The sequence below is a fragment of the Biomphalaria glabrata genome, chromosome 4 (assembly GCF_947242115.1).
Source record: "Biomphalaria glabrata chromosome 4, xgBioGlab47.1, whole genome shotgun sequence".
In the NCBI taxonomy this organism is placed as follows: domain Eukaryota; kingdom Metazoa; phylum Mollusca; class Gastropoda; family Planorbidae; genus Biomphalaria; species Biomphalaria glabrata.
In genome coordinates this window covers 35,076,598-35,092,982 of record NC_074714.1, presented here as the reverse complement: position 1 = coordinate 35,092,982, position 16,385 = coordinate 35,076,598, and the positions used below count along the sequence as shown (strand labels likewise).

Below are 16,385 nucleotides of genomic sequence, written 5' to 3'. Positions count from 1 at the left end.
ACGGAAGGCAGACATGCCTACCGTCCGCATTCACCATTTTTTTGTTTTGCCAAGTCTGAATTCCAACAAAAAAAATCTCTGTTATTTTCATTATTTATTAATAATGCAAAATGAAAATACTGAATGCCAAATGAAAAATATAGAGAGAATTACGAAGATATGGTTGAGATAAATTAGATTTAGACTATCTAGTAGTCTAGATACTAGATCTATTCTTAGAATCTAGTAAGCGCAAATAGGCCAAACGCTCCATTAAAATCCTTTCTTTCCTGACAATGGTCTGGGTCTACATCATGATCATCTAGTCTAGCTAGATTAGTTAGTCTTTTAAATCTTTTATTTAGATCTAGTCTTAAGACTTAAGTCTCTCTATATTATTCTTATAATTATATTCTTAGACTGTTTTTTTTTTAGCCAGATTTCCCGCGCCCTCCTGTCCATTTACCAGGAGCTGCTGGAAATCTCCAGAAATGGCAAAATATATGAAAAAGTCCTTAAAATATATGGAAATATATTCACAAAAATTGTCATTTTGGGGTGTCATTCAATATGGAAAACGCCAATCGTACGCGTGGCATTATGCATCATTCGTAATTGTGTAATCTGGTGAAAGAAGCTTCTCGCGCCTCAAACTAATGAAGTATTACTTGAGGTCAACAATTCTCAAAGATAGATTGAAACATTTGGTAATTCTTGCTATTAAGCGTGATCAATGTATGAAACAGAATTATTATGATATACTGTATGACTTTGCTACACGCAAGGCTCATAAAGTAATTCTGTACGTAGTAAAGAATGAATGAAATGCATAGATGAATTTATTTTCTAATACTAACTCTTAAATTTCACTTATTATCCGCTTCCCTACCCAAACTTGGCCCCGCGAAATCCATTTCGCATAGGGCCCCTCAATGGTCATACATACATAGATTAATAAATCTCTTTCCATGACTTCTCGGTCACAATGGTTAAGTCTGGCGCTGCTATTTAGTGTTTGTAAAATGTTGGTTTGTAAAATGTTTTACATGTTTCGGATGTTCCTTCAGAGTTGAAGATAGTTTACTTCCTAGTCCAAACCTCCTGCAGGACAAAGGGGCAGGGTTTGATAAATTTAAATGACAGTCTAGCGCGCAGGCAGCCATCCGTAGTGAATAGAATAAATTCTTTAACTTCTAGAATATTTGTACTGTTATAGTAAGTAAATCTAGATCTATTTCTGTAATATAGATCTATAATTACTATTAGACTCAATATGTAGACCTAGATCTATATTTATTTTTTTTCCAACCATTTGATCTAGTTAAGGCAATGGAATTCATCATATAGAGTTATAACTATTAATTTCATAGGGCATAATTAAGATATAGGACTACAAGTATTCTTAGTTTTAATTATATTATACTATTTACATCTAATGTATATAGTTCGTCCATCGTGGTTCGATGATGACCACTTTGTCATCCAGGGGGCTGAGGGCTTTGCATTGGGGTTTTATGCCTCCTCATGTGGCTGGTGAGACCTATGTTGGCCCGGAATGTTCGGCCGCACACTGGGCAGGTTATTCCAGCTGGAGCTAGTGTCGTTTGTCTTGCTTTTCTTTTCTGGCGTTTTTTTTCTACCAGCGTTGTTCTTTTTTCCTCAGCAACCTGTGCGCCAGTTTTCACAGCGCGACGCCATGATGCTCTGTCATGTGCCTCTGTCTCCCAGGTGCCTGGGTCTATGCTGAACGCCTTCAGAGAAGCTTTGAGGGTGTCCCTGAAGCGCTTTCTTTGCCCACCTTGCGAGCGCTTTCCTTTGCTTAGTTGGCCATACAAGAGTCGTTTAGGGATGTGGTGGTCTTCCATTCTGTAGACGTGACCTGCCCATCGCAGCTGGGACTGCATCAGGATTGTGTGGATGCTTTGCAGACACGCTCTTCGAAGGACTTCTGTATCTGGTATTTTGTCTTGCCATTTGACATTTAGTATTTTTCTCAGACGTCATGTGGAAGTGGTTTAGTTTCTTTGCATGTTTACTGTACACTGTCCATGTTTCTGAGGCATAGAGCAATGTAGGGAGGATGACGGCTCTATAGACCCCTAGCTTGGTGTTTGTGGTGATACCACGTCTGTTCCAGACATTTGTAGACAGTCTGCCATAGGATGCACTGGCCTTGGCGATATGCATGTCGATTTCACTATCGATTTTTCCATTTCTGGAGAGTGTGCTGCCAAGATATGTGAATTTGTCCACTGCGTTTATATCCTGTCCATTTATAGTAATGCTTGGATCCGAGTAGGCTTTCCCAGGAGCAGGTAGACATAAGACTTCAGTCTTGTTCGTATTGATGGTAAGGCCAAAGTCTGAGCAAGCTCTTGAGAAGTCACTGATGATGCTCTGCAGATCGTTTTCAGAGCAGGCATTTAGGGCACAGTCGTCAGCAAATAGCAAGTCTCTGATTGCTGCTGCATTTGTTTTTGATTTTGCTTTAAGCCGCCTCGGGTTGAATAGGCCACCATCAAATCTGTATGATATATTTATCCCGTTGTTTTCTCTATTTGTGAATGCATCTGTCATAGCGGAGAACATGATACCCAGTGTAGGTTCTAGGACACAGCCTTGTTTTACCCCATTTGATACTTTGAAGGGCTCTGATGGTTCTCCACTTTCTTGGACACGAGCCTTCATGCCATCATGAAATAGTTATGAATTTTTGTGGACAGCCATACTTTGACATGATCTTCCAGAGTCCTTCTCTGCTAACAGTGTCGAATGCCTTTGTTAAGTCGACATATATTGAGAACAGGTCAGCATTTTGTTCTTGGCATTTTTCCTGGAGCTGCCTTGCTGCAAAGATCATGTCAATGGTTCCACGCTCTTTTCTGAAACCGCACTGGCTTTCTTGTAGTAGACCATATTATATGTGTTGCATGAGCCGATTTAGTAGGATGCGTGCAAGGATTTTCCCAGCAATAGAGAGAAGAGATATTCCTCTGTGGTTGTCGCAGATCTGGCGGTTTCCTTTTCGCTTGTATAAATGAACAATTGTGGCATCTTTAAAGTCTTGTGGTATTGACTCTTTTTCCCACATAATTAAGAAGAGCTTATGAAGTCTTTCAATCAGGGCTAATCCACCTTTTTTGTAGAACTCTGCGGGAATGGAGTCAGCTCCTGGGGCTTTTCCGCTTGCGAGCTGTTGAATGGCAAGATCGGTTTCCTTTAGCGTAGGGGGGTCATCCATTTTTTCATTTATTGGTATTTGCTGTAGCCTGTCTATGGCCGCTTCATTTATGATGGAAGGTGTATTGAGAACCTTTTCGAAGTGCTCTGCCCAGCGTTTTAGGATTTCTTCCTTATCTGTCAATAGGATTGTCCCATCAGCATTTAATAGAGGGGATGAGCCTGACTTTGTGGGTCCATAGATTTCGTTTATGGCATGGTAGAAGTTCTTCATATCGTGCTTGTCAGCAAATTCCTGTATTGTTTCCACTTTCTTGCTAAGCCAGGTATCTTGCATTTGGCGTAGCTGTTTTTGCACATTTTTGCGGATGTTAGTGAATGCATCTTTAGTGGACTGGGAGTTTGGGTTGTTCAGACACTATTTGTGGAGCTTGTGCTTTTCGTCTAATAGTTTTCTGATCTCAGTACTGTTTTCATCAAACCAGTCCTGATGCTTTCTCTCCATAGGACCGAGTATGTTTAATGCTGTGCTATAGATAGCTTCTTTGAAGCATTCCCAGCTTTTATCTACATTTGATTCAGTTAGAAGGGTGGACTTGAGGCAGTTCTCTATTGCATCTGCAAGCGACTTTTCAGTTTTGTCATCTGCTAAGCTGGCCGTGTTCAGCCTTTTTGGGGGTTTTGATTTTTGCTGACGTCTTTTGGTTGGATACGAATGTTTAGTTTTGTGATGATGAGGTGGTGGTCTGTTCCACATTCTGCACCACAGCAAGATTTGGTGACACGAATGTCCTGACGGTCAGATTGTCTGGTGATGACGTAATCTATGAGGTGCTAGTGTCTTGAGCGGGGATGCATCTAGGAAGTTCGCTTTCTTATTGGAAGACTGAATATTGTGTTCGATATGAGCAGCTTGTGTTCAGCACAGGTCTGGAGTAGTAATAATCCGTTGCTGTTGCATTGACCTATCCCAAATTTGCCTAGGACTCCTTTCCAGATGTGATGGTCAGAGCCGACTCTTGCGTTGAAGTCACCGAGAATGAGTAGCTTTTCTGTTTTTGGAATATCAAGTAAGGTGGAGTTTAGTTCTTCGTAAAACTTTGCTATGACATCATCTGGGTTGGTCATGGTGGGTGCGTAACAGCTAACAATGGAAATATGTTTCTTTCCGTTTTGTAAAGGCAGCTTTAGGGTCATGAGCCTATCACTAATTCCTTTGGGAGGCCCAACTTGTTTGGATACTATTGATGTTTTTATGGCAAAGCCGACTCCAGATTCACGTCGTACTTCAGTGCTTCTACCGCTCCAGAAGAAAGTATATCCAGCTCCTCTTTCGCAGAGTTCACCTTCATCTGCAAGCCGAGTCTCGCTTAGTGCTGCTATGTCTATGTTGTATCTGTGGAGCTCCCTGGCTATTAGTGCAGTTCGTCTTTGTGGTCTATCAGATGTGTCGTTGTCAAGTAGTGTGCGCACATTCCATGCGCCTATGGTAAGAGGAACTATCCTCGTCTTTTTCTTTGCATTTCCACCGCTTGAGTAGGGTTCCAGCCAACTGTGGTAGGCTGGCTAGGATAGTTTTGAGCAGGCAATTTTTGGGGCACCTTTTCTAGCCCTGTCCTCATGCTATGGAGGTGAGCAGTGCACTCTTAAATAGGGCTGCTCAGCCACTCAGGGGGCTGCCGGACTCCACTGCTGCTCTGTGTCAGTGGTGAACGACCATATGGCCTGAGCCGCCTGTGTGCATCTAATGTATAAGAAGCGAACTGGCATTGTTATTTAGTAATAAACACATTTATGTTCCACATTTTCAACCTGAGTGTTCCACATTCTGGGTATTGGGGGTAGGCATGTCTGGGAAGGGAATGTTTTGAAATTGATTCTGCTTTTTTGTAGCAAGGACAAAGACTGAAATTATCCTGAGATGAGGTTTTCAAAGTAAATTCTGTTGTGCTTTTGGACTTGCCTTCGGTGACATTACTTTCTCAGCACATATCAAGTCCTTAGAACTTTTCATAGTTTCACTCATTCATGATTTAACAAACAGGCTTTCTCATACAGAAACTCTTCAATCCAACTTTTATTCAAAATTATTCCTTGTTCTATTATGTTTAAATTTACTGATCTCATCTATTTCTGACATTTTATACTTCCAGTGATTCTATATTTATTTTAATTTTAAACACCCTCATGTCTTATGGTGTCATACTACAAACTACATAGCTGTGTTGTTTATTTGTTTCTAGCACATTGTACAGTTAGAATGTCATTGTTCAGACCTGCAGCTTTTTAGTTAGACATGTGATGGCAGTTCATTTGTTAGCAGTAAAAAATTATAAGCAGTATATAATTAAAAAGTAAGGGGGGGGATGTTTTTAACTTTCATCAAGGCCTATTCTAATAGATCAAAATAATGTTTTTCTTGCCTTAAAGCATGCAAAGTATTATATATATTAATTTCTTCTTAAAGAGTTTGTTTAAATAAACAGATTTAAATGTTTTTTCATCATCTAGGAGAAGTAGAGTACAGAGTACCACAGCCGTATCTGATGTAGCATCTGTATCAACAGAAGATGGAAACAGTAATGGTAGTTTTCCTTCTGCTCTGGTTTCAGTACCTTCCACTCCTGTTTCAACGTCTGCTAACAGTTCTGCTCCAGTCATGGAAACAGATGGGGGCATTTTCAAATTTATTAAAACAAAGAAAGTGAGTTGTAAATCATAGTAACAATCTAAAAAGCTTCTGACATTTTTTAGCAGTACAAAAAAAAGTTACTATTGTACTATTGTATAATTTTTGTTTCTAGCACTTATTTGAAGAATGGTCTAACAAGCAAGAAGATGAAAGTAACAAACAAGAACAAGAGATGTTTGTTCAGTGTTTACCCAATCCACATGTTAACACAATGGACCATCTTCAGAGAAGAAATTCCAGCAGTGCTGGTTGTAGCAGCAAAGGTACAGAATCTAGTGCTGGATCTGCTAAAAAGGTATTCAACTTGTGGAAAGTCCCAGTTAACATCTGTTTGTCAAAAAAAAACATACAAGTTTTAAAAAGTGCATTGAATTGTTTTGTATTGTCTTAATCTAATAGCACATTATCTTATTCATGTTTTCAATTGTTTTTAAGAATATCTTTTTTTGTGTGTGCGGTTCAAATAAAGTGCCTCTAAATTACATCAAGGTTTTTTAGAGTAATTATGATATTTATATTTTCCATGGTAAAATTGTTATTATTCATTGTCTATATTCTGCAGCGATGGTTACGTCAAGCTATGCATGACGTGCCTGCCCCTATTGCATTTCATCCAAGTCTGTCAGTCAATACAGAAAATGGTGGGTCTTCGCCTATACATGGTAGCTCTAGTCCTAACCCAGGCACAGGTCTAGTAAGTCCTGGAGCAGCATCACCTTTAGGTAAGCTGTATCTTAGCAATCACAATTTATTAGCAGATAATACAATGAGTTTGTTTCCAATTTCTGACCTACTTTACATTAAGTCATAAGTGGTTAGGGTTTAATATATGACAATAATGGCAATGGCAAACTATTAAACTTAAATTTGTATTGCTTTAATCTTTAAATATTATTGAGTCATCACTGTAACCTATGTTGTAACCAGCATGCATCTACCTTATATCAACAGATGTAAACCATTTAACTATCACATCAAATCATAAAGTGATAGTTGAACAATGTCATGCACATGATTTTATTTACCATTTCTGTAATACATTCAATTTCAGACTTTGTTACCCCTTTAAAAAAGCGAAGGCTAATGAGGGAATCCTTGTCTGTTGAGACCAATGGACCTATACCTTTTCCCAGTGCTGGTGTTTTGTCTGAGAATTTCTCATCAAACAGTATTGGCATCACAACTAAAACCAATGGTGTGAAGCAAATTTTCCCAGTTCACCGTCACAGTGTTGATGATGTAAGAAGTCCACTAATCTCTGATTGAATGGGGAATGTGGTCAAACATTTTGGGGAGTGGGAGCAGGGTGTGAATAAATTGTGTACATAGCTGTATAGAAATAAATCATGAATGCTGTTTTGTTTATGCTTTTCTGCGGGATGAATGTTGGGCGGTGAATGCTAGATAATATGGATAAGTGTAAATAAAGTTGATTCAATGAAACAGATTAAATCTAAACTTTAGTTATTAATTATTTCTTTGTGTTAGTCTTCAGTTGCAAATACTTGTGCAAAATGTTAATTTTAAAATTAGATTTTTTTTTTAGAATTTTGTTCACTAATTTGCTTTTAATTCATTTTTTTTGTTTTGATTTCTTTTTTCTACTGGGTTCCCTTCAGAGGTTGTTGTTGCACAAAGGCTACCCACTTCATAATGGCATAAGAGAAACAGGCGCTATGAATGATGGAAAGATTAGCTCTGCTACAAACTCTAGATTTACTAATGGAGCACCACACACAGAACATAACACCTTGGATACTCGGAACAGACTCTTAGATCAAAGACTTGAATCAATATCTAATTCGCAAATAGATCCTTTACCAGTACCAGTTTCATTGCCATGGGTAAATGGTATTGCAGAATCGCTGTCTACTTTGACAGTGCCATTTCCACAGCAACCTTCACAATATTCACTAAAGTACAGAGGGCATTTTGAAAGAATGGAGGTAGATAGCAGTGAAGTTCCAAATAAGGACATCGTTTTAAAGCCTATTGCTTCTTCCTCTCGCATTGATGAGAATGGGCTTCATTTGTTGAAGCCAATGTATAAAAGTCTTGAAGAAGATGACAGAATAGATAGTTCTGCATCAACCTCACATGTTGTGCTTGTAAATAGTAACTCTGTGTACAAAACTGTAAATAGTTTAATAGATGAAAGCAGTGAAGCAGGCTGTGTCACAGCCAAGACTATCATGGATGTCGATAGTCCAGCCACTGTTCGAATAGATCTCAATGCCCATGAGATGGAACCCTCTTCTTTAACAGATGGGACTACAAGTGTCAATCTTACTGACAGATATTTTGGAAGTTGTCGTCAGGATAGGCTGAGCTTTAGTACAGGCAATGAGTGTCAAGTGAATAGTTCAGAGGATGTTGTTGAAACTATGCCTTTGGTCACACCTGGCCACAATAGTGATATCTGTGATAATAGTTGCACAGACTCTGTATGTGTACAGTTAAATGGTGCAAGAGATTTCGATTGTCAGAGGACTTTAAATGAAAGCCATTTGGGGAGAGAAGAGATTGAAACTGTTGATAGCTCACAACATGTACATAGGATAGAAACTAATGAATTACCAACAGTATTTGAAGAGCCAAGCAATGTAATGGCTTCTGGAGCTCAAGAAAGTATTCCGCCTACATCCTCCAGTTCCAGACATGAGTTGGAATGTATCAGTTCCAGTGGTTTGACCTCATCAAATGTAGATGATTCTATGACAGTGGAACACAGTCTTGTTTGTGATTCATTAGAAGAAATTGAGCAGCATAATGTGGAAACTGGGTCCATAAGTCTGCAGTGTGATTCTAATAATGTTAATATGGAAAATAATACTGCACAGGAAGGAGAAGATAACAGTGATACTGAAGAAACGTGTGACTCGGTAGGCATAAACCAAGCCAGCAGTCGTCTGTTTATTAGTACTACTAATGAAACTGAAGAAACAGAAGACACTGCTGTCACAGAATCACACTGCTTAGAAAATGCTCCGTTCTTCACAGTAACCTTGGATAATAATGTAGACTCCACTAGCTCTGAAGTTGTAAGAAACATTAGGTCATCATTTTCAAATGAAGCTAAAGTGAATGAGTGTGGACAGATGACCCTTGCTGAAGGTGGATGTTGTGATAGTAACTATGAATGTCAACCAAGTGAACCTTGTCTCTCAGAACATGTAAATGCTGGTGATGAATCATCTTTGGAAGGCCTAGGTGTCTCTTCTTCAAATGGTGTTGATTCTTTATTAAATAATTCTTCTTGGGAAAGTTATAGAAGAAAGCATCTTCATGCTGACGTTTTTACTGACAATGCAGTTTCAACTGAAAATCTTGAATGCCTTTCACGAATTTCACAGAGTTTGCCTCCTGAGCCAGTCACCCAGGATCAGTCAGACCAAAGTTTAGAAGCACAGCCATCATCATCTTCTTTTGCAGGCCATCGAACAGCATCAGCTACAAGCTGTACAGTTGCCAGCAGTCTTGTCCCTGGTAGTTCTCAGGCTCCACGTTCTTTCACAACATCTCCACCATCATCCTCTTTGCTTTCATCTTCACCATCATCATCCATGTTTAGTGTTGAATGTGCACTAAGCTCCACTTCACCTGGCACATCTGCTCAGCCAGTGTCACTTACCAATTCTGATGTCAGTTCAATCAGTTGTTCACCACCAATATCATCCTCAGGAGAAGCTACACCCTCTGTGAAAAAAAAGGTAATCAGTTTTGTAACTTTTTAGATGGGACTCTTTTTTTTTCTTTGCTCATGTTTTATTAACAATTAAATCTTTTTATAATATTTTTGTGAAAGGTAATTAATATGAATTCATTTATTTTGTGAGGACCTTACTAATGAACATCATAGTCACCTATTGGAATTAGTTTTTGGTATCGAAAAGAGATCCGTCATAATTAACAAATTATTCAAATTATCTTATTTTTTAAATATTTTTTTTATATTATTAAAAATAGTTTTACCTCATTTTCTATCTGTCATGATTAACAAATTATCCAGGTACCTTAATCACCTTTCACTTCTACTTACATTACCGTTTTTTTTAAATAGTTTTTAACTCATATGCTGTTACAGTTGACAACTGTCCAAGTAATCTTTTTTTATGGGGCGTGGTAGCGATGTGGTAAAGCGCTTTGCTTCCAAACCAAGGGATTTGAATTTTGGTGAAGGCTGGAATTTGATCAGAAAATTTAAGGATGCTTCTGAGTCCACTCAACTCTAATTAGTACTTGTCTTATGTTAGTGAAGTAAACGAGGTTGGTCATTGTGCTGGCCACATGGTGCCCTTCTTAACAATTTACCATAGATGAGCTTTACATCATCTGCCCCATATACATCACAAGGTCTGAACATGGTACCTTTTACCAAAATAGTATTTCCACATTATTTGCTCTGTGATTATGGGTATAGTACTAAGTAGTTCAATATAGTGATCAGTCGAAACAATCAATTAATAGAAAATAATACATACATCCTTTGTTATACTTTTTTTTTCCCCGTATAAGAATTTTCTAGATGAATGTTATTATAACATCTAGTTTGAATATAGTCTCATAGACTTTAAACCAATCAAACAATTGTAAAGCTTAAAATGGGCCATGTTGCTAAAATATAAAATATTAATGTGTCAGTTCAAATTTGACCCACAGTTTCCAAATTAAGTTACAAAAGAAAATGAAGAAAAAATATTTAGGTATGTGAGAAGCACATACTTATGTACTGTGTGCTGCTTGCGACAGAAAGAGATTATAGATTTGGATGAAGTAAATCTATTGTAGACTAATAAATATTGTTTAAATATATTTGAAATGAATTAGCCCCAATATATTATTTTTATTTATTGTACAAGATATATAGACCAGATAGTATCTAATTACAAATCAACTCACTCTACCTGCCTGTTTTTGTACACAGTCATTATTTCTCCTGCAACTTTTCTCGTATGACGTGGAAACTTGACTCAATATTTTGTTGTACCTAACAAAACATAAATCAATCAAATTATTAATCAATTATTTTGTTTGGTATTGAACAAGGTGGGAAAATGCTACTTACTGAGAGATGTGGCTGTATAAGTGGAGTTATTTTCCTCATTACATTTCGTGCACATTTTGCCTCCCACTTCCTATACTTTTTTGCACAATTATTCATAGTCAATGACAATACATTAATCAATTAAAAATTACCCATTTGGTTAATCAATTAATGCTAATTAATTAATCTTGTTTTTTTTTTTTTTTGGGGGGGGGGGAGCTTATTCTTGGAGTATTGAGATATATGGCAGTGATTTTGTGGTTTTACCCCCTTTGCTTTTAAAAAAAAAAAAAGATTTTTTACAATACATCTATTCAAGTCACAACTTGTGGAACCTGGACATGGATCTCAAAAAGGCTCTAGTTTCCTAGAAATTTAACAGTTGAATTATATGGCTGAGAAAAAAATTACTAGCTTGTTGGCCACACCATGACAACTCTAGTTTGATAGTTACAATTTTTCCCTAACCCCTAACCCTAACTAAAAAAAAAAAAGAAAGATCTAGATCCAACATTGGTTTTGATAAGACTGGATCGCGAAAAGGACTGGTTTTGGTATACATTCATCTGCCCTGCCCATCGTTACTGTCAAACTAAAAGAAGTCCCTCTAAACTGTCCAAGGACATCACTGTTTTGTTGTGCAGCCTTGCCACCGTAAGTCCATGATGGAGCACTGACATCTTTGGAGAAAGCGTTCAAGAAATCTTTATTGCTTTCTGTATGGTACTCATATCTCAGATCCATTTCGATTCAAAACTTCCTAGTCTAAATGTAGACAGCATTCAGATTTTAATATATAATTTTTTCTATAGGGCTGTGATCTAAATATTAGATGTAAACATAGAAAATATTGAGTCAAAACCAAATTTGTAAAGTGTAAAAATGTCAGTAGAGATATACTCTAATAATAATAATAGCAATGTCTTGGATTCTGAAGAAGGATGAGTGCAGTGTTTTACATGACCATGCAAACCCAGCTGCAAATTCCACATCTGATGTAGACAAATAACATTTCTGAAAGGCCCTATTTATATATTTTTTAAATAGATCTATAAATAATATTTGTTATAACTATTATTACAATCAAGTGATAAATTTTACTGTGTATCAGATTTACATTGTCAAATTCAACAAAAAATATGTTCAGTCTATGTGTAATAAATAGCTTTGGATCTAGACTTCAGAAGTTTCACCATTAATTTAATTTTAAATCTGATATTGTAATTGTTTAATTTTCATTAAAAATAAACATATTAAATAAAAAGTACTAATGTTTTACATATAGGCCTACAATATTTATGAAATGTTTTGGTAAAACCAGATGTACATAACCTACTTCAAGTTCAGAGCCTAAAAATACACTGATCTGTGGTAAAATATATGACACAGAAAGTAGTGCTGGGTTTGATCCCAGCTTATCTTTTTTTTTTTTTTTTGTACATATTTTTTTTTTCTCTATCATTTACATTGTGATTGATAATATCGTTTTAATTTAAAAGTAGATCTGCAAAATGCAAAATATATATATTAAATTATATATATATGTATAAGGAATTACAGTACTTCCGAATTAAAGCAATTTTTCCCAAGAGAAGATAAGCATGTCACAATGTTGACCAAAGTGTTTTATATAATGTTGTTCACATTTAAAAACAATCTCTCTACTACCCTTATTATCTCTAACATCATCCACCTTTTACACTTTGAGATGTGTCAAAGGAATTGTGCATAAATAGGAAACTTATGGATTAGTGACCAATCCATACTGACATTGCGTTCACAAAAAATATTTATATTTTTTTTTAAAAAAAGCTTCTTTAAGAGTTGAGTTATAAGAATTTCCATAGGTAACACTTGTCTGTTAATGTTGTTTTATTTACTTACTTGCTTTAGAAATTAGTATTATTTAATAACAAATATTTCTCTAAACATTTATGTCTTTTTTTTAAATTAAATTCTATTACTATTCTACTGTTCAGGTCAGTTTGTTGGAATATCGTAAACGTTTAAAGGAAAAACCAGCTTGTGCTACAGAAACTAAAACAACAGAGACATCCAGTTCATCTTCATTTTTAGTACACAATCACAAAATGTCTGCAACTTTGTCAGAATATTTAGCATCTTCACCATCAACATCATCTTCTGTATCACCAACAAAGTCACCTTTGATGAGTTCCAATCATAAAAAGCAACATATGCCAACTCTAGCAACTCTTCCGCTTTTCGTATCAGCTGATGAAAAGAAAGGTCTGTAATGAACTGACATTGTAATATTAAAACTTAAAAACTAATTTTGAAGTTAAAGTGCAGTGCTTTTCTTTCATGTATCATTAACTCTTTGTAATTATTCTTTACATACTTATTTACTTGGCCCATTTGTAGCATGTTATGATTAAACTTCAGCAACTCTTGTTTATTACCAGAAAATATTATTTGTGATTTATATATATACGAGGACGTCCATATTTGCGCTTTCCTCATACCTCTTGGTATGCATAGTTCATTTTGTCAGAGAACATGTCCTGCAAACCTCACACCTCACTAAGTGGTCGACTCCCAGTTCGGCATAAGATTTCCTTGTTTGAGACCTGATCTCTATAACTGAGTTCTAAAATCCTTCTTTGCCATTTTTGTTGAGCCACATCTAGTCTTTTACTCAATTTGGCAAATGACTTCCATGTCTCACATGCATATGTTGCTGTTGGGATGATGATTGTGTTAAGAAGGTGTATTTTTGTTTATAGTCAAATGGCTTGGCTTGTCAAATTAGGCAGCCTTTTGAAAATGCTCCCTCCCTTTCCTATTCGACTACGTAATGGTATGCATTTCCACCGTTTGTTATGTTGCTGCCAATGTATCTGAACTTGTCCAACTCTTCAAGCTCTGACTCGCAAGTCTGACGGAGGCACCCTTTCCCTTATATCCCACTCGCACAATTTTAGTCTTATCCAGGTTTATGCGGAGGCCAATTTTGGGTGCCTCTCTACTTTGCTCTCTGTCAATTCTTGTATGTATTTATTTGTAGACCCGTGTAGAGCAACATCATTGGGGAAGTCTGTCGTTCTGTTTTGTTCACGCAATGGAATACTGAAGGTAGTCTGATTCATTGCTCTACTCATTATGTAGTCAATGGCTAGGAGCTAGAGGAAGGGAGACAAGATGCACAGTCTCACACTTGTCTCTGTGCTAAAAACTCAGTTGTTAATACATCATAATCTGTAAAAACATTGTGAATTGTGAAAAGGAAAAAATTTCTTGTTAAACAATGGAAAACTATTCTAGATTTAAGTTTTAAGCAATCAATAACATTTAGGCTGAAAAAAACAAAAGAAATGAGTTTTAAAGCATCAAAAATGGGCTCATCATCCGACAGAAAAGGCCGTTATAAATTAATGAAAGGAGCATCATTCCAGAGAGAAAGAGTTTAATAAGTTAAATTATCATTGAAATGAATCGTTTAATATTCTGCTTCAAAGAGTAGTATAATTGATTCGCATTTGACAAGAATTAATTGCCTAAGATATATATATATAACTCCATCACCACCCCCTCCACTTCATCCTTCATTCTATTCTTCTGGCACTGCACTACCACTAAATCATCTACATTCTACTCATCCTGCCTCAAGACACAACGGTGAGTGTGGACAAAATGTATATAAAAAATGACATAAATTTTTTTTTTATCTGTGCAGATTCATGTTTATTTTAAATTTTTCCAGGTGAAAATAAAAAGAAGCCAAAAACAGAGAAACAGTTAAGTCTTTCAGAGAGGCTTCGTTTAGAGTTTGGCCTTGAAGATTGTGGGGAGGATGTGAATAAGAAAGTCAAAGGTTTGTTACTAGTGTTGTTATTTTTTAGTTAAGTACAAGATATCTCTCAAAATGATACATCTAAAAAAAAAAAAACATTCTATTTCAATGTTTGTAGGTGTTACTAATTCTTCATTGAAACAACTTTAAACCTATTGCTTACTTCTGCTACAACACTTTTAGGCTTAGAGGCAAAAAGATCGAAGGGGCTGAACTATCCATCCTCTCCACCACCACCCCCTCCACTTCATCCTTCATTCTATTCTTCTGGCACTGCACTACCACTATATCATCTACATTTTACTCATCCTGCCTCAAGACACAACGGTGAGTGTGGACAGAACAGTTCATTTGGAATCGTCTCTGCCATGCAAGCAATGTGTTGTTGCTTTTTTTTATTTATTTTTTTATGTTGTGCTATACATAAAGAGAAAATGCTAAATACAAAAGATAAAAAGAACAGTTAATATAATTTGCAAGAAAAAGAAGCAAAGTTGTTGACAAAAAAAAAAAAAGTCAGTTTCAGGTTAGCAAGAATGGAGTGAAGGGAATTGCCTCATGTATACTCTGCTCATCAGATTTTATAAACATGAAGTAAAAATTTTAAATGTTAAAATATCAAATATATATTTTTTAAATTTCTTAGGTGTTGATGTATCTTGAAATTATAATAGTTACTGAGCTACCTGGCATAGCAAGCTTGTAAAAATGTATCACACTTTTCTTTTTTACATAATGTCATTTGGTAACAGTTGATAGAAAAGAAGATCTACCAGAGTGAGGATTTGACTCATAAGCATTTAATTGCTAGTTTAATCAGAATGTTTTTAGGTTGATCTAAATGTGATAAAATTTGTATTTTTTAAATTAATTATTTTTTTCTTAGCAGTTTTAGTCTATTTAGATAGTATGACAACTACATATATTGCAGTGAATCAAATAATTTGAAAATGTAAGCTTTTTTTGTATGCCTTGCTGTATGTATTGTACTCAAGAATAGAGCTTGGAATCATTTGTACTTTTGATGTATCCATTTTTACCAATAGCAGGGTTTGACTGTATATTTATATTCTATTTGCACTCAATTTGTTTTACTTTGCAATTTATGAATAGTCTATGTTTATTGAAGTAATTCCTTCTACTAGTATATGTACTATAGGTATATACTTTTTTTTAAAATATACATTATTTATACAAATACTTAGCTTGCTAGATTTCATACTGAAATTTCAAGGTTAATGCATTTTTCAGTGTATTTATCACTAACTATTTTGATATTATTATCTTGTACACATTTTTTAAATAAATATTGACATGTGCAATTATTAATTTGCTGATAATGACCTAACTGAATTGGCAAAAATGTATCTATTTTTAAGACTTTTACTTTCACATAATTCATTTTTTTATAAATGTCAAGCTATTGTAATAAGAAGATATATCCTTTTTTTAACAGGGGAAGAGTCAGAAGTAGTATCATCCAATGAAGCTGTGGATGATGAAGTACCTCCCCCACCTCCTCTGCCTCCATCAGCACCTCTGAATTTAAATGTAACTACATCACGAGGGTTTCATGGTAATGGTAGATTTTTTAAAAAAATAGGAATTGTTTTTATTATTAACAGCAGTCCTGCTCTGGAATTGTAAACCCTAATTATGTTGTTTTATTTTTTACTACA

The 16,385-nt window shown here is 35.8% G+C and overlaps 1 protein-coding gene across 1 annotated transcript in view; it reads left to right on the top strand.

Annotated features, from left to right (window-relative positions):
* Positions 1–16,385, top strand: part of LOC106078150 (uncharacterized) — a 49,553-nt gene that overhangs the window by 30,336 nt on the left and 2,832 nt on the right. The window contains exons 19-26 of the mRNA XM_013238910.2: positions 5,671–5,863; positions 5,964–6,146; positions 6,414–6,573; positions 6,903–7,090; positions 7,471–9,561; positions 12,875–13,142; positions 14,617–14,727; positions 16,163–16,282. Of these exons, the coding sequence (XP_013094364.2) occupies positions 5,671–5,863; positions 5,964–6,146; positions 6,414–6,573; positions 6,903–7,090; positions 7,471–9,561; positions 12,875–13,142; positions 14,617–14,727; positions 16,163–16,282 (3,314 nt within the window). The remainder of the gene's footprint in view (positions 1–5,670; positions 5,864–5,963; positions 6,147–6,413; positions 6,574–6,902; positions 7,091–7,470; positions 9,562–12,874; positions 13,143–14,616; positions 14,728–16,162; positions 16,283–16,385) is intronic.